At 57.4% G+C, this 23,250-nt stretch overlaps 1 protein-coding gene across 1 annotated transcript in view; it reads left to right on the forward strand.

Annotated features, from left to right (window-relative positions):
• The first annotated feature begins 234 nt into the window (after positions 1 to 234).
• WDR1 (WD repeat domain 1) overlaps positions 235 to 23,250 on the forward strand; it is a 39,767-nt gene continuing 16,751 nt past the window's right edge. The window contains exons 1-5 of the mRNA XM_082462033.1: positions 235 to 454; positions 922 to 1,043; positions 11,245 to 11,335; positions 15,860 to 16,007; positions 17,221 to 17,401. Coding sequence (XP_082318159.1) covers positions 439 to 454; positions 922 to 1,043; positions 11,245 to 11,335; positions 15,860 to 16,007; positions 17,221 to 17,401 — 558 coding nt within the window. The 5' untranslated portion in view covers positions 235 to 438. The remainder of the gene's footprint in view (positions 455 to 921; positions 1,044 to 11,244; positions 11,336 to 15,859; positions 16,008 to 17,220; positions 17,402 to 23,250) is intronic.

The raw sequence follows: 23,250 nt of genomic DNA on the forward strand, positions 1-23,250 counted from the left end.
CTCACCCACCAGTTCCCAAGAGCATTCTGACCCCCAGCGCCGCTGGCCCCGCCTTTTCACAGGGCCGCGAGTGACGTCACTTCCGGAGGCGGGGTGCCCTGGGCGGGGCCCGCGCGGGGGGAGGGGCGCGGCCAGGTCCGCGCAGGCTCGCCAGAGCCGCAGCCTCCGAGCTGAGCGCTTGACTATATATGGTCAAAGCTGGGGGCGAGCCGCGCGCGGGGCCGCGCTTCCGGGTTCGGCGCGTCCTCAGCGGCAGCGCGCAGGGCAGGGCGCGAGCCGGCCTCGGAGACCCGGTCTCGGACCGCCCCCTCCGCGCACCGCACGCCCGGCGCCGCCTTTCGGCCCCTCTCCCCGGCTCGGCCTCGGCCCCGTCTGATTCTCGGCGCGCGCGGCCCCGGAGGCTTTCGGCAAGCGCTGCGCGGTAACAAGTGGGCAAGGATGCCATACGAGATCAGTAAGTGCCGCGGCCCGGTGCCCCCGGGATGGGCTCCGGCCCTGCCTGGCCCCCTCGGCCATCGGCGGGGCGCGAGGAGCGGGCGGCCTGGAGGGGTCCCCGGGGCGCGGGGGAGGGGTGCGGGCGCAAGCAGGTGAGCGCCCCGCCGCCCTCGGGGGCGCCGGGCGGCGATCCCCGGCCGGGGGGGATCCCCCAAAGTTGGCGATGCGGTCGGAGCCCCGCGGAGCCCCCGCATCCCTGAATGGCCTGGTGGGGAGCGCGAACCAGGAAGTCGCGCAGTCCCTTGCGCTCCTTCAAAGTGGCGACCGCCCCTCCGGGTGGAGGCAACAGGTGACCGGCTGAGACCGGCCCAGGGCCCCTCTCCTTTTCCCCCTCCCCTCCCCTCCCCTGCTCTCTGTCCTCAGCCCGGCGGGGGGCCGAGGCAGGGGCTGCCCCTCATGTGCCCTGCTGCGTTTGTGTCTCTGCAGAGAAGGTGTTCGCCAGCCTCCCCCAGGTGGAGAGGGGTGTCTCCAAAATCATCGGCGGCGACCCCAGGGGCAACAATTTTCTTTACACCAATGGAAAGTGCGTCATCCTAAGGAACATCGACGTGAGTACCTACCCCCTTCCCCCCACCAGGCGCTAGTTCCTTCCCTGAGCGCAGCTCTTGGGTTAATTCTTCCCCTTCCACCACCTCACCAGCCGCCCAGCGGCCTGGGGAGAGGACGCCACGCCCCCTCAGGCTTGGGAAGACAACTCGGAAGCCCAGGAAGACAGCTTCAAATTTATACAGGCCCAATTCTCTTTCTTCGTGGGGAAGCTGAGGCTCAGATTAGTTCAGTTAAAGAGAAGAAGGGCTCTGGGTTTGAGAGATCGGACCTTGACTTTGGGGTGATTGGTGACTTGGCCTCTCTGAGTCCCAGTTTTCTCGTCTGTAAAATGGAGATGATGAGATGAGGCTCCCCTCCACGTCCCCCGGCTGCCTGGGTCCCCTGAGTGAGACGCTACATCCCTCCAGCCCAGCATGCCTGGCAGACACCCAGCACTGGGTAAATGGCACTTGTGTTTAATCATGTCACATCCAGGGTCCCCCAGCGTGGCAGAGCCCGGACTCACAGCCAGGCCTCTGCATTTCAGCCTGATCTTCCACCTACAAATCTGAGCGCCAGTGCAAAATCAGGAACCAGTGTTTTCCCATGAAGCATCTGCATAGACGTCCTGTACCCAGGCTGAGAATGCTTCTAGAGCCCACTCCTTGGGAAATCCTGGAAATTTTCCATTACTTCTCTGTAATTACTGAAATGACCCAGTCTGCCGGTCAGTCTGCCGGCTGCTAGGACGGCACGCTGAAATCTTTCTTCTGCCTGCCTCAGCTGAGTGGTGGGGTGGGGTATGGAAGCCAGAGGTACCAACATGACCATTTGGGGGTGGATGGGGGGTTTCTCCTGAGCTTGGGGTGGGGCCTTGTGCGCAGTTTGTAGGTGGGTGATTTTGATTGGTGATGCCCCCAAGGGATGTCAACTTAAATTCACATGTGTTGTGCATGATTACCCTTGGGGGGTTGGAACTGTCGCTTTTGAGATGCCCCCGTGTTCTCAGGAACCTCAGGGCTGGCTGAGGGAATGAAGGGGCTCTGTGGGCCTTGGTTTCCTTGTCTGTGAGAGGAGAGGCTCCTGTGTGGAATGAGGTGCTTCTGGCTCCGCCCCCATCTCTCTGGTCAAGCCAAGCAGTCTGCTGGGAGACAGAGCTCCATTTGGCAGTTTCTCCCCTGCCCAGGATGGCTGGGCACCTCACTGGAGGGGGGTGGGTGGGTGTGAATGTGCCTTGAAGGTGCTAACAGCTCCTTTTCTAGATACGGATTCCTAGAAAGTGGATCCCGCCTTGCTCAGAACTGGGGAAAACATCACCAAGGACTTAGATCATAAAGATCTGGAGGTCTCCAGAGAGGTCTTGAGATATTGAGAAAATAAAAGTTGAGATGGCCCTTAGTAGATAGATACTCACTTGTAGTTTGTCAAATAAAACGGGCGAAAGCATTCTCAGGGATACAGTACAGTGGAATGAATGCTTGGGTTTGTCCCTAACAAGGCACACACACATCATGGCAGGCTACACTCACTTCCAGGTGGGAGACCTCACATGAAGACCTACTGTGTGTCTGGTACCATGAAAGGTTCTTAACCTTCAGTATCTCCTTTAAACCCCGCCCCCCGCCCCCCTGCAGTAGACCCATTGCTCAGAACTGGGGTCAGGCTCAGCGAGGTGAAGGTAGCCAGTAACGGGAGCTGCTTCCAATGGAGAAGCTGTTTACAGCCAAAGACAAGCACCCTCTTTGCAGGAGGCATTCCCTGACTTGTGGAACCCATTCTGCTTGTTTTTCTGAGCTTTTTATTCTTATCAGTACTCCAGAGTTTACCATTCTCTTTTGAGGGCGCATCTGCTTTCCTTTCCCATCTATTTGTAAGTTTCTACAGGGCCAGGACAGCATTGGGATGCTGATGTGTTCCTTCCTCTCTGTTCTGGACATACATCAGGCATTTAGGCTTTTGTTCAATGGGGGTGGACCGTTGGTACTTGAGTAAAGGTGGGTACATTTTTAATTAGGGCAGAGTACCCCTGGGAAAAAGACAGGACTCTAATGAACATTCAGGAAATAGGAGGGAAGGTGATCTGGTTGGAATACAGGCTCAGAGTAGAGAAGAGACATGAAAGGGAGGAGGGGACCAGATCGTGGAATGTCCAACAGATGTCTGATTGGCAGCTCATACTTAATGTGCCCAAACCATATTTGGGTTTCCCATGTGTCTGTCCCCAGACCAGCGATGCCACTCCCCAGCTGGTCAGGCCCCAACCTTGGACTTCTCCTTGGTTCCCCCGTCAATGCCATATTAAGTTCTTCAGTGAATTCTATTGACTCTACCTGCAAAGACTTCAGAATGTGACAGAACTACTCATCCAAGCTACCATGCTCTCTCGCCTGGATTGCAAAAACAAAAGGCCAACCTGGTCTTCCACCCTGACCCTCCTCTAGTCTGCTCTCAGCACCACAGCTGGGCCAGTTACGTTAAAATACGAGATCAAGCTGCTCCTTTGCTCTCCCCGACCCACCGAGGCTGATAGGGCCTTGCTGTCCAGCCTTGCACCTTTGATCTTACCTCACTGCTCACCTTCTCCCACTGGCTCCAGGCACCCCGGCTTCTGTGCTCTCCCTGGAGCACGCGCCATATGGGTCTCAGGACACGGGCATCGCAGTGCCCTTTGTCTGGATATTCTTTCCTCAAATAGCTGCATGGCTCACTCCCTGTCTTGCCTTATGTTTCTGTTTAGATGTTGCCATGTGTCAGGGGCCCCTCCTAAATAGCACTCCCATCCTGGCCTTCTCTGCCCTTTGGTGCTAATGGTGCATGGGGAGCCAGCGAGCAGCCACTCTAACCTGCTATGTCCTGGCCTAGCACAGTACCTGGCATGTAGTAGGTGCTCTGTAAGTCATTTGTTGATTGAAAGGCCTTGAAAGCCAGGCTGTGTCGTGGAGATAATAGGCAGCCACTAAAGGTTTTACTGCATGGAAGTAAGAAAGGCTTAGCCTGGTTCAGGCTGCTGGACCTAAATTGTGTGGCATCCACCTTTATTAACACCAAGCAGGTATCAGACCCTTGCTGACCTTCCACTTGGAGCCACGGCTGTCATTCACTTTGTTTCCTTAAAAGTTGTTTTGTGAACCCAGCATAACGGCACTTCTTAAGCTGGTAGAAAAGATTGTTTCTTATCTATTTTCTTTCAACACATCCGATTGCCACACCTTGGAGAGGAAATTCTCCACAGTTAAAAGCATGCAGTGATGTGGCCATTCAGAAAGGAGTATTCCAGAAGGAGGGAACCTGATACACTCTTAACTCTAGGCCCGCATCACCCCTGCCCACTGCCCGCTATGTAGTCTGGGAAGGTTCCTCCCAGTGGCTATGAAGGAGCCTCTTCATATTCTGAACTGCCCAGGATCACTTCCCTGTAAAACAGCTTTGGCAAGTGAGCCTCCCGGCAGAGGCCCCTCCACTGTCAGAAGCAGCCAGCAGATTTGCTACAAGGGCAAGTTTGGGGCTTGCATTTTAAAATATCCAGTCCCTAAATTCCAGAACTAATATATATATTTTATACATATATACACACACACACACACATACACACACATATATATGCGTATACATACACATGTGTGTGTGTGTGTGTATATATATATATAAATATATATATATATATATATATATATATTTGGAAAAAATAATTTATATAAAGTTAAACTCCAGGGAGTGCAATGTTTGTAGCAGTTTGACGTTGCTTTGCTTCCAGGCACAGGATCAGTGGGCTCATCTCCTTGAACAGAGTATAAACCAGGTTGGGGGATGTTGAACTTGAGTGCTGAGTTTCACGCAGAATGATCTGCTGCCAATCGTGCGCAGAAGGGCCACTTGTGCGTCCCTTTCAGGTGGGGGAGGGGTCTGTACGTGAAGGGACAGGTGGCTGGAGAAGGACTGACCTCGTCCCTTCTGTCTCATTGCACGTGCCTCCGAGTCCCTGCCGTGTGCCCGGGATGGCCACCGGCCCTGCGGGGAGCGCAGACACAGAAGCCCTGCCTGCGCGGAGCTCGCTGCCTTGGGTGGGATGAAACGGGCCCCCGGGTGACAGGAGGAAGTGGCGTGTTTGCTTACCGCCTGGACAGAAAGCCAGCAGGCAGCACACGTGTGGGGTCCAGGGCGAGGAGAGCGCTGAGGAAGCTGGGGCTCCGAGAAGGCCCCGGAGCCGAGTGGAGCCCGAGTGGTGGGGACGTGCCTCACTGGCTCCCAGGCCAGTGACCCTCAGGTGCTTTGGATGAGACATCAGTGTCACCCCCTCCCCCGCCCATTGCCAGTCGTGGTGCGGCCCCCCAAGTGTCAGCTGGCTCCGGGTGGGCACTTCCATTTCTCTCCCATCCACCCTTCCCCCTCCACCTCCTTTACTTGAGCCCGAGTTAATCCTGTTACAAGTATTTATAAGCACCTGCTTTGTAGTGAAGCCCATGCCTAGTTCCGGAGACAGCCCAGCAAAAGCCTGTCCTCACGGAGCTTGCAGTCTCCCAGAGAAACCGACACTCAGACGGGACTGATGCTGAGAGGAGGAGACGTGCCTGGGGGCCCGGGAAGGGACCAGTCAGTGGAGGGGGGGGGCGAGAGGGCCACGCACAGGTTGTGGAGTTTTGTGGCTGGAGCACTGGCGTGGGGGGGAGCGACAGGCAGGCAGGAGAGGGTGCGGGGCTCTGGTGCTGGGGGCCAGGCAGCTCTGAGACAGCCCGGCCCTGACTGGAGGCCACCAGAACCATGAAAAGTTTCAGCAGATAAGCAGTGCGGTCAAGTCAGTAGAGAACTGGTTCTGTATCGAAGATGTGAGGCGGGAGGGAGGCCGATTAGGAAGCTGCTCAAAGATGAAGGCATCATCAGCTGGTTCATCCGATCCTCGGTCTTGGTGTTGCCCACACACATTCCATCTTGCCGAGCCCTGCCCGCAGCCACAGTGCCCAAGGTTAAATCAGTGGTTCTCAGTGAAGCGGTTCCGCCCCCGCTCCCACCCTGCTGAGGGATGCTTGGCAATGTCTGAAGACATTTTTGTGCTACTGGTATCTAGTGGGTAGAGGCTGGGGTGTTGCCAAACATCCCACAATGCACAGGGCTGTCCTGCAGCCCAAAGTGTCAGCAGGGGTGATTGAAGAACCCCAGTAGGTAACATTCTAAGTGTAACATTCACACTTCTAAAGAAGTGTGTCCTGAGTGCTTTGGGAACAAGAGGGAAGGACCAGCTGTGCCACAGAGCCGCAGCGAAGGCTTCTGGAGAAAGGGCACTTTTGAGTTGGGTTTTGGAGGGTGAGTAAGAGTTCTCCAGGAAGGGCATTGAGACAGCAGAGATGGGGGGAGTCTAGACAGGGAATACAAGTGCATGGAGGTTGGAAGTGGTGAATCAGACGTGGGCCCTGCCCTCTGTGGGAAGCTTTGTGGGTATAAGAATGACATGTAGTCCAAGGTAGAAAGTAATAAGGGCAGTGGGGAGGGAGGTTAGGGAAGGTAGTGTGGGCTTTCTGGGCTGGGAGAAATATTTTCAGCTTGGAGCATCAGAGAAGGCTTCTTGGAGGAGGTAACCTTTGCCTGAGGTTGAAAGATAATTAGGAGAAGGTTATCTGGGACCGGGAAGTAGGGAAGATATTCCAGACTGAGGCAGATAAAGGGAAGAGTGTCACAGCTAGCGATCTGATAGAGGAGGGACGAGGGCAGAATGGGAAATGGACTTTGGACCGTAGGTCCAAACGTATGGCTGCGTTCCTCTGGGTGAGAGGGAGCCCTGAAGGTTGAGCAGGGCAGGCTGATCGCCGTGTGTATGAAGTCACGGGTTCACTGCAGGACCCTGGGCCAGCCCAGAGGAGGTGCAGGTGTGAGGAGTTCTTTGGAGGAGTGAATGTACAATACTTGGTGTGTTCTCACCACCCTCTGAGGCGCTGTGATCAAGCTGAGCCTCTGGGTTCGGACCTGCAGGTCTGGAAGCGCAGAGGTCTGTGGAGCTGCCTGGCAGCCGGGTCGCTCTGTAGTCACTCGAGTTGAGCCCTCGTCGCCGGTGAGCAGAGGGCTGCAAGCTGTGTTTGCTGCACGGGTCCCACTACCAGCGCCTGCTTTTAGGAACTGGGTGTGTTTAGAAAGCCAGTGCTCTGGAAACTTAATCCTCCTGAAGGTTGTGCTCACTTTGCCTGGTTTGGAGGAGGCCTGGGTCCTTCTCTGGAGGCCGCCAGGGACCGTCAGCTGCTCTAGAAGAGCGCGGAGGCCTCTGCAGTGCTGTGTCCCGCAGCTTCAGTGGTCGGGCGGCCTTCCCGATCCCTGACATGTCCATTGGGTTCACAGGGGGCCAGGTGTGCCATGGCAAGCCGCCATGCCCTGTGGCCGGAGCCACCCCTTAACCTTACCTGTAAAGTGCGGTGGTGACCTCTGACCTCAGCACCTGAGCCTCAGGACAAAGGAATGTGAGAGAGCCTTGAGGGGCTCTTTTAGTGATTTCCCCCCCTGTGTTGTGGAAAGGTGTCTAGGGAGATTGCTTAGCTTGCTGCTGGGCGGGGGCTCCGCGCACAGGTGGGAGGTGGGAACGGCCTCCTCCTCCAAGGCACCTGCACCGCTGGGCCCTGAACCAGCCCTCTGCAGTGATGCGATCAGAGTTGCGACATACAGCCTGGCGGATCAATGGAAGGCAGAGGGGTCAGTTGGAACGACATTGTCAGGATACTGTCCCGGTCCCAGGAGGGGCAGGAAGAACTGGATGGCGTCTGGCTGGGGTGGAAAGACAGGTGGGGTTGAGAGCTGCTGCAGAAGATGGGACAGGGCTGGGGCAGGCCTGCGGGGTGGAGTCACAGCTGGGGGGCAGGGCAGGGACAGTCCCAGGGTAGAGGGTGAGGGGCAGGGCTGGGGTGAGCCTGGGGTCTCCGTGAGATGACAGGAGGTTTTCACGGGCTCTGCCTGCCTCCGCCCACATCTGCTAGGCACCCACGGGCCTCAAATGCCAGGGCTTCCTCCTGGTTTCTGCCTGAACTCCCTTGTCCCCTGATGGGGGCAGGGCAGGAGGGAAGTCCCAGGGGAGGGGCACCACAGCCTCGCACCCTCTGGCAGGGCAGAAAACCCAGCCCTGCTCTGAAGGTCTCCCTGCGGCTCCTGGAGTTGGCTTCCTCCCCTTCCTGTCTCATTCCCCGTTCCCTAGTGCTTCCCCAGATAAACTGCACACCCCAAATCCTGTTCTCCCTGGAGACCGCGGAGGGGGGAGGGGAAGAACTGCTGCCCGCTCTGAGGGTCTGAGCCCTGACCCTGCTGGTCTGCGATGAGCCTGGCCTGCAGTGGACACATTGGGCACAGGGAGGCATCATGTTTGGCTCAAGTAGCCGGCCTCCCTGTGTGCGGAGCAGCAGGGAGGGGTTGCTGCTGATCGGATGTATTATGTTCTTTACGTTCAGCCTGGAGAACTTGGCCCAGTTGTATTGGGAATACGGACAAGGTGCTGTCTCATCCAGCCCAGAGCCTGCTAGGGAGGACCCTGGGGTTTCACGCACCCTGACCATTTAGGGGGAGGATTTTTAGGGGCAGAACTTCCTCCCAGAGCGGCTGCTCACACATCTTCCACCAGCCACCCACTCACCCTCTAGGGGCAGTGCCAGGCTGTACATCCAGCGTGGACATTGCCCTCGGAGGGATGGCTTTCCCATCCGTAGTGCCCACGTGTGGGTGTGAGAGTCCTCGGTCAGCCTCGAAATGGACGACTGAACAAGAGCCTGTGGCGGCCTGCCCACAGACCGCTTTTGCCGGCTTCTCTGTGAGGGACGTTGTCTCCGTTAGAACGTTCGGGTACAAAGGACTAACCTGGGCAGGGACAGGTTGGGTTAGACGGGCGTTTAATGGAGCCTGGGGGTCATCATTTTATTGAGGTGTAATTTAGGTACAATAAAATCCATCCGTTTTAAGTGCACAACTTGAGTTTTGACAAATTGGTACTGTCCCATCACCACCGCCATGATCATGAGACAGAACGTTCCAGTTACTCCCAAAAGTGCCCTCTTGCCCCTCGCACTCTGTCGGCCTCTCCACCCTCCCCCCAGGCCCTGGCAGCCCCGACCTGCTTCCTGTCACAGTGGGCTTGCCTTTCCTAGACTTTGATCAGAAAGGAACCATGCAGTGTGTTCTCTTTTGCGTCCGGCTTTGTCACTTACGTAGGCTTTCGAGGCTCCTTCCTGTGGTTGAGGGGATTTAGCAGTTTGTTGCTGTCCGTTGGCCGAGTCGTGTTCCGCTGGATGAACGGTGCGGTTTGCTTCTCCAGGCACCTGTGGGTGGATGTTTGGGTTGTTTCCACTTGGGGGCTGTCACGAACCTTCAACCATGTGTGTCTTTTTGTGGACGTGCACTTTTCTCTTGGACAAATACCTAGGAGTGCGATTGCTGCGTTTTTGTATAAGTGTATGTTTATAAATAACACGCTGAACTATTTTCTGACTGTATTATTTTCCATTCCCACCAGCAATATATAAGCATTCCAGACTGTACCCCACCCATCCTTGCCAACATTGGTGACATCAGTCTTAATTTATTGACTTTAGTGAGTATGTCATGGTTTCTCATTGTAGTTCTGATTTGCATTTCCCAAAAGGCTGACGACATTGAGCGCTTTTTCATGTGCCTGTTTGCCATTCAGAATATCTTTGGATGCCTGATATATTTCTAATTTCATTAAACAAATGTTTATTCTGCAATGGATTAATTTATGAACCACATACATACTATATCTTATGATGCTAAGTGTTAAGTCCTAGGGGGAAAAGGACTATGTAAACTTTTTTCCCCCCAAAAAAACACTTATTGAGCATCTGTTATTTGCCAGCTGCTATGATGGCTAAAGAGATAAATGCACATGAAGCAGGTCAAAGAAAAGCTGGAGGAGAGGGGCAAGAAGGCCAGGGACTGGTATGTGTCATAACTGCCTTGGGGACGTGTGAACTGCTTTGGAAGCACAGGAGAGAGAAGCACAGGAGGCTTCGCGCAGATTTCTCCTCACTTAGGCCTGATAAGTGGGTGTTAGCAGGCAGAGAGAGGTGTTGCTGGCGAGGGCACGGCATTTACGGAGACAGGGGGCTTACAGGAAAGGCAGGAGTGTGGTTGCCGGGGCTAGAACTTAGGGGGCGCTTCTCCGGGCTTACTCTGGTGGGACGGGGGGGATCCCGTGGCCGGGAGGCTGAGAAGAGTCCAGGCCTCTGACCTTGTCGAGGGGCATAAGGAGGGTGGGAGCGGGGAGACAGCGTGGTGGTCGTAAGAGGTGGGGTCAGCTGGGGGTCAGGTTAGGTGTACCTGCAGCAGCCTCCCTGGGACCCGATGTGCCCACAGCCTGTGGGAAGCTGCCTCTTTTCCACGGGCATTTGGCTCGCGGAAAGCTGTCAGCGGGTATCAGGGATTAGATGGCTCCGTCTTTCTTCCCTCCTGGGAGAAGGCTCGGCTGTGCAGACAGATGGAGAGCATCTCAGCACGTGCTCCAGGTTTGCTGAGAGCCCTTGGTTGTGTGTGCAGGGGTGGAGGGAGTGCCTGATCTACTTAGAGTAAATTCTATGTTGAAACCTAACTGCTGAGTAGCAAAGATGCTCCTGGTCCCAGATGCTGGCCCTGTTCTTGCTGCAGAGTCCAGCCAGCCTTGGATTTGTGCCACAAAAGGCAGTTTCCCAAACGAGGGATTTGGACGAGGAGAGGCTCCTGGCGGCCTGCCCCCCTCTGTTGCCACACCTCCAGGCCAAAGGCTCTGGTTCGGGTCAGACACTGCCTGGAAGCCTGTGATAGAGTTGGTTCTGAACAGGGGAGACCCGCTTTGGGGGAACTGGCCTCAGAGGATGCAGCAGCAGCCGGCAGCTCCCCAAAGTGGGAGAAAACGAGAGTCATAGATTTTTTTCTAATTTTTTCTAAGTTTCTAACGAAACTTGTATTTCCTGTGTATATTTCACAAATACATATCTGCTTGTACTCTGGCAAGTAAGGAAAAGCAGACAAAGGAAAGAAAATCACCTCGAATTTTATACAAGAGTTAAAAACTACCTAGAATTCTATCACCCAGGCAGGTAAGTGTACCTCTGGGATTTTTTTATGGAGGTTTTGACTTCAGTATTTGTGTGTGTGTGTGAGGGCGAGGTGTGTATGTCATTTTCCCACCCAAATCCATTAATCCGGAGAGCGGAAAGCAGTTTGCCTGCTTCTTGGTTCCCTGTGTTCATTTCGGTCTCCTCTCTGCAGAACCCTGCCATTGCTGACATCTACACGGAGCATGCCCACCAGGTCGTGGTGGCCAAGTACGCGCCCAGCGGATTCTACATCGCCTCTGGAGGTACCTGTCTGTCCTCGCGCATGGCTCCTTGGTCCATGTGGTGTGCCCCCCCCCCCCCGCCGCCCCAGTCCTGGGGCCAAGCTGGGCACCTGGCTTGGGAGGGTGGTGGGTGGAGGAGGCAGGGAGGAAGAGGGAAGACCCTCAAGGAGCGTGGGGATGGCAGGTGGGGCGAACGTGATGAGTTTCAGTTGGGGCTGACAAGGAAAGTGTAAGCCAGCAAAAAGTCCCTTTCCAGAACTCTAGCTGGCCGTGTTCCAGCTGGTTCCAACTCGGAGGTCAGGGGAGATGCTCATGTGAGGTTGGCTGGAGGCCTCTGTGGGCAGCTGTACCGTGATGTATTGGAGCCCATTTTGTTTGTGTGTGTGTGTTTCTGACTTGTAGCTTTGTCTCGTGTCACCTTTTGCTGTTCCGTTTCCTGTACCGAGCACACCGCCAGCCTCAGGCAAGCACTTGTTCCATTGGTGGTCAGGGCCTTGGCTCCATCCAGCCGGGCTTTTGTGTGGCTCAGTGGGAGGCTGGGCAAGAGGAGGGACATGAGCTCATCACATTGTAGGATGCTCTATTCACCCGATTCTTTTGAGGTTGGTCTTTTACTATTACAGATGAGAAAGGGAGGCACACAAGTTAGAGTGTGTTAGACCGTGAGTCTCCCATTCGTTCATTCGTTCATTCATGCACTCAGCAGATGTTGGCTGCCTTGCCTGTGACCAGCCTGGTCTCAGACCCCATGAAGAGCCAGGTGGATGAGCTGATGTGGGCCTCTTCAGCCTCCCTGGAGAGTGACAGAAATGAGCAAATTGCTGAAAGAACTAACGGCCAGTGGGGGAGGGCCGTTTGTCTACAGTGCCTCACTCCCTGCATGGCAGGCAGTGCAGACCTGTCCCTGAAGGGGTCGCCCCTTCCTAGCTGTGCAGCCTTCCTTAAATAACTTACCTTCCTGGGCCTTAATTTTCTCTTCTGTAAACTGGGACTGTTAGTTCCCACCGGATCGGTTTGGGGAGGACCCAGTGCAGCAATGCATGTACCATGCCTGGGGCAGCCCTGGCACCGGTGGGCACCACAGGGGACCGTGGTGTCTGTCACTGAATGCCCGGACACGCCAGGGTGACAGGCGTGCTGGCTGACGGCTAATGCTGGCCGCCCGGGGTTGTGTGTGAAGGGTTCGGCCAGGAGCTGGCACAAAGTGGTCACTTCATGATTTTTATGTTTAGACCTACTCTGACTCCATCTGTAAAACTTGCTCTAATTTATATCCTACGATTTACTCTAGCCCTGTGATTTCCCCGCCCCCCAGCCCTGCCTGCCAGCAAAACTCCCCTTCATTTAAAGCCCATGATTGGGGCCTGGTGCCTTTTAAAACCGTGTCTTCTCAGGAGAGAAGTGTGGTTGGCACAGCTTCCCCGGCTGCTCTTTGAGCCGTGGCCCGCCTGCTGAATCACTCACAAGCCCAGGCCTGCCCTCCGGTCCCCAGGCAGGTAGTTTAACCAGACAGGAATCACGGTCTTCAAATGCTGGCGCAGAGACCATTGCAAAGGACAGTCCACAGAAGTAAAGGCTCCATCTGACGTTTTCCTCTTGTACAAGCTCCCTGACTTGGTGGGGGAAGTGAGGGAGGTTGGGCTGCAGGCAGGCGTGGGCGGTGTATTTTATGTTTCTAGCAAGCTGGCCCTTTGAATGGAACAAAGGCCACAAAACATTTACTGCAGAGATTAGGGCTCTGGGCTAAAAATAAAAATAGTGTGGTGTGCAGGGTTTGGAGCTGAGAAGGTGCTGTGCCCTCTGGCTAAGTGGGTTACCCGGCACCCGGTGTGCCCGGGGTGGGGCTGGGGTCCCTGAGGGCAGGGGTCCCGGTACCTCGGGAACCCTGCAGTCACTCCCAGACCGGTTTCCAGCCTCAGATCTGCGAGTCTTTAGATCCCTGTAAGTCTGGCTGGTCCACGTTCTGCAAAATGATCGAACCTTCTGGAAGGCCCATGGGAGGAGCCCATGCCAGGGCCTGGACCCCCAGCTCTGAATGAGACGGCAGTCTGTGCCCTGGGGGCCCCTGGGTCCTGTGTGGTGGTTCTCAGGGCGGAGCCATTCCTGGGCCCGATTTCCCTTTCTAGGGGATCTTCCCAGGCTGCGGAGTAGAGGCTCTCCTGGATAGGGTTCTCCGTGCCCTGAGCAGGATGTGAGGGTTGCTCAGGTGAGGCACGTGGGAGGAGAGACCAGGCTGCAGAGCCAGAGCAGGTGTGAGCAGAGGCCGCCCCCGCGGCTGCTGCCCCAGCAATGCTGGTGTGCGTTCCACACCAAGGCGGGGTGGGGGGCAGGTTCACCACGAACGGTCATTACCGGATGCAGCTCATTGTCCGGGAGGAGACCTGTTCCCAGTGGTGCAAGGAGGCCTTGTTGGAGGGAGGGAGCCCCTTCCCCACTGTCACCGTCTGTCCCCTTGCACTGCGGTGCTTTTCTCCGTTGTCCTGTAAGTGCGTGGATGTGTGTGTGTGTGTTGTCTGCCAGCAGATGCCTGGTCTGTGCTGTGCCCCCAGCACCTGGCACAGGGCCTGGTACCCAGGTGCACCTGGTCAGGGCTGCCCTCATCGGATGGGGCCTGAGTGCCTGGTCTCCACACCCCACTGTCTGTTTCCAGCCCCAGCTGCTTCCGAAAAGAATCAAATGCATGAGTTGGGCCCATCAGAAGAGGCTGATGGTCTGGGCAGGGAGACAGTGGGAGAATGATTAGGATGCCTGGCCTGGAGCGGGGCTGAGCTGAGGGAGGTACAAGCGGGTTGCCCGTTGTGTTCAAAGGGTGGGGAGAGTGGCTCCCTGCTGTCCAGGGGCGGGGAGGGGAACGGGCTCGGCCTTGTGCCTGCAGACGCTGTGTCCTCCATGACTCCGTGGAGTGCCCTGGGCTGACCTGAGCACAGGGACCACACAGCCCGGCGTGTGCGTGAATGTGAGCACACGCGTGAGTGTGTGTTTCCTTCCTGTACACACGCACGTGCTCCTTTTCTGGCTCTGGCCTCTGCCCCTTCCTTTTCTTTCCCCGTTGGCCCATTTGTTCAGCCAAGAGGCTTAACTGGCTCGGGTCAGCCTTGGAGCTCGCCTCAGGCAGCGTGCCAGGCAGTCTGGCTGGACCTCGTCCAGAGACCAGGGCCCCCGGGACCCCCTCATTAGTGCTGTTCACAGGGAAGCTAGCATCTCATCTGTGCCACGGCGGATGTGAGCCCCTCGTGTTTGCCCACGGGGAGGGGTCTCCAGTGGCTTCTGCAGAGCCTTAGTTAATTCACTGACAGTTAGAACTAACTCTTAACTCTTACAAGTGTCTGCGGTGTCCTAGGGGCTACTCTAAGACTTTATATGTGTTGACTCATTTTATCATCACAGCAGCCCTCTGGCGGCATGTTATCCCCCCTGTTGTGGGTGTGGTTGTAGGTGGTGTTTTAGGCCTACAGAGCTGAGTGGGGCAGGGGCCATGTCTGCGGCCGACGCCCACCCTCGACTGGACCCAAACAGAAGTTGAAAGCTGTTCCCACTGGAACAGTCTGTAGACCTTGCGTTCAGTGCTGAAGTGGCCAAGGGTCCTGGATACAACTCGAGCTTACATGCTGGGGGTAATTGGCCCAGACCTACGCGGGGCTGAGGTCTTAGCCTCAAGAGTTAGTTTAAAATGCTCCACTTTTCCTTCTTATTTGGGAAGTCAGTGCTCAGTTGGGAAGGGGATGTGTCGGGGTTGGTGCTGGGAACTTGGTGACGGGATGGTGGTGGGGAGAGAAGGGGGTGTTACTTTATCACCGATCCGCTGCAAATGCTGCAGTGAGAACAGGCCTGGCGTCAAGTTCTGCCTGTAGCGAGACTCCTTCCAGCACCCACCTGCGTGTCTCACAAGAGGGTCTCACTCATGGCTCAGCCACGAGTGGTGGGATGGTGCCTCGCTGTACCGAGTAGGGGCTGCCGATTGCCTGAGGCGGGGAAGGAGCTGGGAGGGGAATGGGGCCTGCAGACCCAGGTGGGGCCCCCGTGCGGGACCCAGCATGCCCCAGGCTGCCCAGCTGCACACACAGCAGTGCCCTCGTTTGTACTGGTGACTGCAGCCCTGCACAGGAGATGCAGTGTAACTAGTACTGTCGTGTTTTACAAATGAAGATCTTTAGCTCCTGAGTGTTAAGGAAGTTGCCCGGGCCCGTATGCCAGTTAGATAACCCTCCAAGGAAAGGAATACAGTCATACACTAAGCTGCTTCCTGGGCGGCGGGGAGGAGCGGGGGTTGCCACTGTGCGTCCCTGGGCTTCCTGACACCCATGCAGGGCTTGAGATCCCTGTGGTGCCTGGAGAAATGCGGAGACTCCCTGTTGGTCCTCATGGAGGCAGCAGGCTCTGATTGACGGTGGCTGGGTGTTGTTTATCTGAGGAACACACACGCCTTCTCCCAGCTACGCCCAGGCAGCTCCAAATCCCTGGGCGGTGCTGGGTGGCCATGCCTTGTGCCCACGTGGCCCCGGCGCAGTGGTGAACGTGGCTCTCGCCGCCCCGTTGTGTCGGCAGATGTATCTGGGAAGCTGAGGATCTGGGACACCACGCAGAAGGAGCACCTCCTGAAGTATGAGTATCAGCCTTTCGCTGGGAAGATCAAGGACATTGCTTGGACGGAAGACAGTAAGAGGATCGCAGTGGTCGGGGAAGGAAGGGAGAAGTGAGTCTGGCCTCGGCCCCTCCTGCCTGTGTCCCTTGCTTTGCTTTCTTTCCCGCACGCCCCCGGTGGGAGGGGTGCGGTGACGTCGGTGCAGCTTGGACTGGTGTGCGTTGAGTCCTGTGGGTGCTGGGCTTCCTTCAGCGTGGGCTTCGGCAACACACAACGGAAAGCCACACGTAACCACGGGGAACCCCCAGGGTTTGTCTCCGGGCCCAGGCACCTTCTCTGATCTGATGTCCTTGGCCCTTCACCTCCCAGAACCCCAGCTGTCCTGCCCACATTCCAGGCAGTAGGAAGCAGGAAAGGGAGCAGGTGAAAGCCATGCAGCTCCTAAGAGTGTTATTGGGGTCCCTCCCAGCAGCAACGCCATGACCACACCTGCCGAGAGTGAGGCCGGATGTGTTCCCTAGTTGGGCACACCCCACGGCCACCTTACTGAGGAGGGAGGAGGGGGCGACAGGACGCTGGGTGGGCGGCCCCGGGGGGCTGCTGCACTCAGGGGGCCAGTGACCAGCGGGGTCAGTACCGCAACCCAGGTGTCTTATTCCGAGTGCAGTCAGGGTTCCCTCCCCGGCACCTCTGCCGCCCTCAATCACTTGTACTTGGCAGACACGTATCTTTGTTTCCCTTACCTAGAGGCTCCTCTTAATGTGTGTTCTGATAGGTGTTCATTCGTCCATAGCTTTTCTTCAAGTCATTCCTGTTGGTCTTAATTCCTTTTTCATTCAGTCACAAATGGTAACCCGAACAATACATTTTTGTTGACTGTTGACTGCTGGCTGACAGCAAGGCAGCATCTCCTTTCTAGCAGGGGATGGTAACCGATGTGTTTCCTGGTCCGCAGCCCAACCCCAAACCCCCCCATCCACTCCCCCGCCCCCCACCCCTTATTAAAACTGCTGTGAAACTGATGAAGCCTCGAGCTGTTCCCTGGCAGGTGCTTTTAAGGCACCTTCATGTGGGAGGCTCCTTGGGTCTGGGCCATAAGACACGGACATGCAGTCCCTTCCCGGAGGCCCCTGGGACTGCTCCTGCTTGTTCTCCTATCCTTCAGACAAATCCTGGGTGCCGTCAGTGTTGGCTGTTTTGGGGAGCGTGTATGAAGCACAGTTGTGAGCAGGGCCGCCCTGCCAGCACCACTGCCCGCTGACTGCTGGGAACACAACTGCCCGTGGTGACCTTCCCAGGACTGACTTTTCTCTCCTGGGTAAAGGTTCGGAGCCGTCTTCCTGTGGGACAGCGGCTCTTCTGTGGGCGAGATCACGGGACACAACAAAGTCATCAACAGCGTGGACATCAAGCAGAGCCGGCCATACCGCCTGGTGACCGGCAGCGACGACAACTGCGCCGCATTCTTTGAGGGGCCACCATTCAAGTTCAAGTTCACAATTGGCGTGAGTGGGCTTTTCCGGAGGGTGGTTTTTCGGTGAACTTTATGGTTTGTATGTGAAGCCAGTGGATCCTAGACCTGTTAGATGCTGATGGCAGAAGGTCACGGGCACATGGCATTAATGCCAGGATGGGGCGGGGGTCGCCCTGGGATGATGTGTGTATTTCTGGGTGGGAGTAGGCACAACTCTGATGCTGTGAGACCAGGCGAGCATCCTGGCCCGGAGGTGCCTTGTTAGAAAGGGGAGCCCAGGCCCAGCGGCAGCCTGCCCTCTAGTTGTACCGGCTTGAGATCCACTGAGCCACCAGAGTGGCAGAGGAGATGGGCTTCCAGGGATGTCTGGTTTTGTCCCCTCCTGCACCTCCCCGGGAGAGGTGATGAGGGCAGGGTCACACCTGTAGAGTGACACAGGGTGAGCAGAGTTAGGTGCTTTGCCTGTGGATATGTGCTCTAAACGCCCCAGTGGAGTGACACAGGTTTTGGGTATAAATGGCTGCGGGGCCTCAGTCCCAGCTCTGCACGTGCTCCCTGACTGAGGCAAGTGCCTGATCCCTTGAAGCCTCACCTTTCCCATCTGCACGATGGGCGTGGAGACATGGACGTGAGAGCATTTTAACCATGGATTTGATCTGTGCATAGGGCCCGCAGGCCCAGAGCAGCCCACGATGCTTGTTTCCTGCCCTGGGGTCTGAGGCTGGAGCACCGAGGAAGGGCGCCTGGCAGGGGATGACCCTCAGGCCGGTCTCGGGGCAGCCGTGGTTCTGAACCTGCCCTCCCAGTTTGTCTTGTGAAAACACTGGAAAGGCAGCCAGCACCGGTGGTGGAGGTGGAAGTGACCGCGCTGAGCTGCAGCGCGGAGGATGCATGGTGCTTTACGGCCAGCTCTTTCCTCTGGAGGCGGCTGAGCTGGGGTTGGCCGAGGTCTGGGGACGTGTCTCTAATGTTACTGGCTGGCTGAGGAGTCCTGTTAACTTTGATGACAATGCAGTGAAGCACAAAGAGCAGGCAGGGCGTGGCCGGGAAGGCGGTGACGGTCCTCTGCGGGTCCCCAGGGGGTCCCTGGGGGCAAGACTCGGGCCGTGGGCAGCAAGCATGTCCAGACACAGGTGGGTCTTGGCTTGGGTGCAGAGGGGCTCTCCAGGTTACCTATTTGTAGTGAAATGGGGTTGGATTCATCCTGGGGCCACCGAGTGGGGCCTGGCTGGCTTCTGGGCCCTGCAGGGTGGGCAGCCTGGAGTCCCTCCCGACACCCCACATCTCCCAGAGGCTGGCTCCGGGCCTGCTGCTCATGGGGAGGTGGTGGCACTGTGTTGGAGGCCATGGTTCAAGGTTGGTGTGTCTTAAGTGGGATGAAGTACCCTGGGACACCGCTGAGTCAGGCTGAGTCAGGTAACTGGGCTTCCTGCACGGCGCCCCGGGGAGGAGGGAGGGGAGGTTTCCTTGGCAGCGAGAGGCCGTCCCAGCTCGTACCCGTGAAGTAGCCCTGCTCCCCACGCCCGCCACACGTGTTCTGTTTGGCTTCACGTGGCCATAATCTGGGCTGTGGATGGGCGGGGCTCCTTTCCCTGTCCCCACCCCCCCAGAAGGATTCGTTTCTTCTTTGCAGATGTGGGTTAAACCCTGCACAGAGCGGTTCGGTGGCGGGTGAATGGAGCCAGGATTCGAGTCCAGAGTTGGCCCGAATCTGTGCCCCTCACCACCCTGCCAGGCCTCCCCGTGTGCTCACTTGGGGACTTGGCCAAAGGTTCTTCCTCTTTCCGTTTTCCTTTCTAACTTGAGAGCGCTGCCCTCACCCTGTGGCCCTGGCAGGCACCTGTCTCCAGGGTGGGCACACAGCTCGTCCCCAGGTCTTCCTGTGTAAGGACTTAGCGAGAGATCAGAAGGGGCTGTGGACCAAGAATGGGGGACATGGGGTGGCAGCCCAGTGCTGCAGGTGGTGGCTCTGCGGCCCTCCAGCTGGCCGTGCCTCTGGGCCCCCCGGGAAACGGGGTGAAGATGGCCCTCCTCCACTGGCCCCGCAGAGCTGTGGGGATCACAGGAGAGATGCTGGTGGACGTCTCAGTGTCCGTGAGGAATTGTTGGGTTTCTTTCTGCTGGAAAAGACTAACAGGCTCAGTTGGCTCAAGCAGGAAGGACAGAGGACACTCGGGTCCCCCACACCCACCTGAAAAGCCCTGTAAGGCGCTGACAACTTGAGATCAGCCTGTGCCTTTTCCATGTACCCGCCCTAGGCCCTCACGGCCGCAGAGTAAATAAAGCTGTAGCATGAGGGTTGCCCTTCCGTCCCATTCCAGCTCCTGCCAACCTTCCTCTTGACCTCGTTCAGGACCATGGCGTAAGGGGTGGTTATGTGAGGAGCACAGAGGGGTCGAGTTCAAATTGCTGCCTCAAAAAGGAATAAGCGGTGTTCCAAGTTTCAGTACAGGCCAGAACAGCTCCAAGGAGGCTCAGCCCCGCATGGAAGGAAAGCAGCATTGCAGACACATGGGGCGGCCATGTGGAGCGAGTCAGGCCACCCGTCCACCCTGCTGGCCTGAGTGCAGGGGTCCAGTTGCTTTTCCTTCTTGTTCATGAGTTCGTTAGCTTAAACCAGCTTCTCATGTTGACAGAGTGAGAGTGTAGACGAAGCTGATTCATGGCCCAACTTTAGCCGGACTGCCCTGGTTCCCGCCTGGTCCTCTGTCCTTGTTTACCTGAACCTGAAATGGGCTGAGAGGCTGTAGGAACACCAGGTGGAAGACGCTTTCCCCTGGAATTGGCCCCAGCCCACCTGGGGCAGTGACTCCAGGGTCACAGGGGACTGGCTGTGGGACAGAGGCCATGGACAGCACGGTGTCCACCTCTGGTGTCCTGTGCACGGGGATTTAGGTTCCCCTTTGAGGCCCTAAGGGTGGCCTGAAAAGAAGTGGGCAGGTGGACCTTGCCTGTCCCGTGGAGGCTTCTTCCTGCTGAGTGCATTCCTGTGATAGACACGTCTGGATGTGTGGTAACAGGCCCCACTAAGAGTCTCTAGCTCACCTGTGTGTCTGTGCGCCTGGCCCGCTATGGCCTTGGGCGAGTTTCTGCCTCTCCAGCCTCTACATCTTCCTCTGTCAGGTGAGCAGGTTGGCTGCCCAGGTGACCGCAGACACTCCTGGAGTGGGCACCTCTGAGGGCTGTGTCCACAGTACATGGGATAGTGTGTGTCTGGTGAAATGATTGCTCAGAGCAACAAGTGTCAGGACCCTTATTTGCCCTGGGCCTGCTTGTCAGTCTGTGACCGTGTGATCGGGACTGGAAACTACCTGCTGCATCGGCCCAAGCCTCTGAGAGCAGGTCACCCAGCCGCACCTGGCAGCGAAGGGGACGCCTGGCCTTCCCTCCTCTGTCCAGGTGGGCTGCGCAACCTGTCATCTGTGTGTCTCACACGTCACCTAATGGGGAGTTACACTTCCTTCTAGGAATCTCTATCTCTGCTGTTATTACAAGTATCACCTTCCTAGACAAGTAAAATTTGAGCTCTAAAATGCAAGATTTTCTGGTTGTTTTTTTCCTGTTTCCTGTGTCCTTACAACAGGGCAGAAAACAGAAGTTTGAGTTGAGGTGTGTATCAGGTGCCCGCCTTGCACTGGCCCCAACACACACACACACACACACACACACACACACACACACACCCCTCACTTGGCCCCCGTGCCGGCTTTTCAAAAAGCTGTGTGTGCGTCTGCGGTGGTCGTGCCGGGAGGTCAGCAGGGTCGGTCTCCTTCCCGGTGAACTCCTGAGCTGATGGCAGGGAGTGACCCGGCAAAGCTCCGTGGATGGTCAGTGGCCCAAAGAGGATTAGAAGGAGCCTTTCATCCCTTCATCAGGTCCTCCTTCTCCAGGGGAAAGTGGTAACTGGGCAGGCAGATCTGTGCTGGGTGACGGGAAAGGCAGGGCGAGGGATGCGGTGCTGCCCTTCCCGGCACTTTACGGGAGGACCTCGCAGAGAGAACAGGGAGCCCGGTTTGGGAGGGCGCGGTGGCCTGAAGGAGGGCGAGGCAGCGTTCCAGGTCAGGGTGGACACCCACTTTTGGAGTGCGGACCGTGGAGGCACATGCTGCTCTCGGTAAGGCAGCGGGTGGTGGGCACGGGCGTCTGAACTGCTTGTCCCTCCACAAGCCTGTGTCGAGGGAGCGCGGCAGGTGGGCACAGGGCATTTCAGTGTGAGGGTAGGAGTCCTGCTGCAGGGCACAGCAGGGCACAGCTGAGGCTGGTGGAGCCGGGAGGGCTCCCAGGGACACCTGAGCTGACGGGCTGGTCAGGCCGTGGCGCCCAGTGGCGCTGCGTCCCTGTCATGACGTGGACTTGGGTGCATTACCTAATGAGTGCTAATTGCTCCCATCTCAGGTTTCTCAGTGGTGAGGGGGAGGGGTAATGACAGGGTGGGGGAGGTAATGATGGGGGGGACAGGTGATAACAGGGTTGGGGGGTGATTACGGTGGGGAGGTTCCCGCCAGAGCTCCGCTTGGCTGTGACTGAGGCCGGGCGGGACAGCCCCACCCCAGGAGGTGGCCGCGTGGAGTGGCGCTGCGCCCGCATAGTGGGACGGTTAGCAGGGACGGGGGCCAGGAGCCCAGCCCAGTCGTCTGAACCGCCCCATGATATTTCCCCAAGCCCGTTCCTTCCTGTCCTCCGGCCTCCCCTCCCTGTGGACCGGGCTATTTTTAGCCCTCATTTTTTTGGTTAATGGGCTGCTCACTGTTCCTCCCTTTAAATGGGCTATTTCAGGAGCAGACATCAGTCTCCTGCTCATTCGGGCTCTTGGCTCAAGTTGCAAGAAAACCTGACAGGGAGAACTTTCTAAAGCCGCAGCGCCCGGTCCCCAGGGTGGGCGTCTGCCCTGTCCAGTCTGAACCCCGGGGGCCCGTGTTGTTCTGGGCCTGGAGAAGGGCACCCTGCACCCGGTGGGGAGACGGACGACAGACACGTGTCCACACGTTTGATGTCCCCTGTAGCATCAGGGGCGCAGAGGGGGGCAGGCGGGCAGGGAAGGGGGGGCAGTGGCGTAAGCCGGGTGGCTCTGGCCTGATGTCTGTGCTGCCCCGCTGGGGCACCCTGACCCCTGAGCTGGGTGTGTAGGGGGGGCCGGTCCTGTTCTCTCAGGGAACCACTGTACCTGGAGTTTGGCGAGTCGGAACTGCAGGGTAGCCGAGGGTCCCTGTGGTTCACAGCGTGTTCCTCACGTCCCCCACCGCAGCCCCCCTTCGGCCCCGTGGTCTGCTGTACCCAGGGGAGCTCTCGGCATCCCGGTTCTCGGGGGGTCTGGCCGGGGCTCAGTCCGTCCCAGGGAGCCGGCCCCAGCCTTCTCCCCCGGAGCAGCAGGGCCGGGTCAGCCAGCGGAGGTCAGGACGAGAGGACCAGACGTTGGTGCAGTTGTGTGGGAGGTTTTGTCACTTAAGAGCTTTTCCTTTGACGTCCTCCAGGAGGAGCTGTGTCTGCCTGCCCGTCCTCCCCTTCCCACAGGGTGGTTCTGGGGGGATTGAGAAGCCCTCCCACCACTAGCTCCGAACCACCCCAGGGACAGAGGGCCCCGGGCCCTCGCTGTGCAGCTGGCTCCCTCGCAGCTGTGGGGATGGCAGAACGGTGGCAGTGGGCCTGAGGAGTTACGGATCTGACCTGGGTGGCTCCCCGCCCAGCCTGCCTGCCTCCTGTGCAGGGCCCAGAGCCAGCTCGCTCGAGTAGAGAGCTCTGGACGAGAAACTGTAGACCTGGGCTCTCAGAACCCAGCCTCTCCAGGCCGGGGCTGTCTCCTGTGGAAGGAAAAGTGCCCGAGGCTCCCCAGGGCCCCTCAGGGTGGTAGGATGATGGGTGAGTGACAGTCATGGGGGAAGA

This window comes from Balaenoptera physalus, assembly GCF_965194825.1.
Source record: "Balaenoptera physalus genome assembly, chromosome: 5".
NCBI lineage: Eukaryota > Metazoa > Chordata > Mammalia > Artiodactyla > Balaenopteridae > Balaenoptera > Balaenoptera physalus.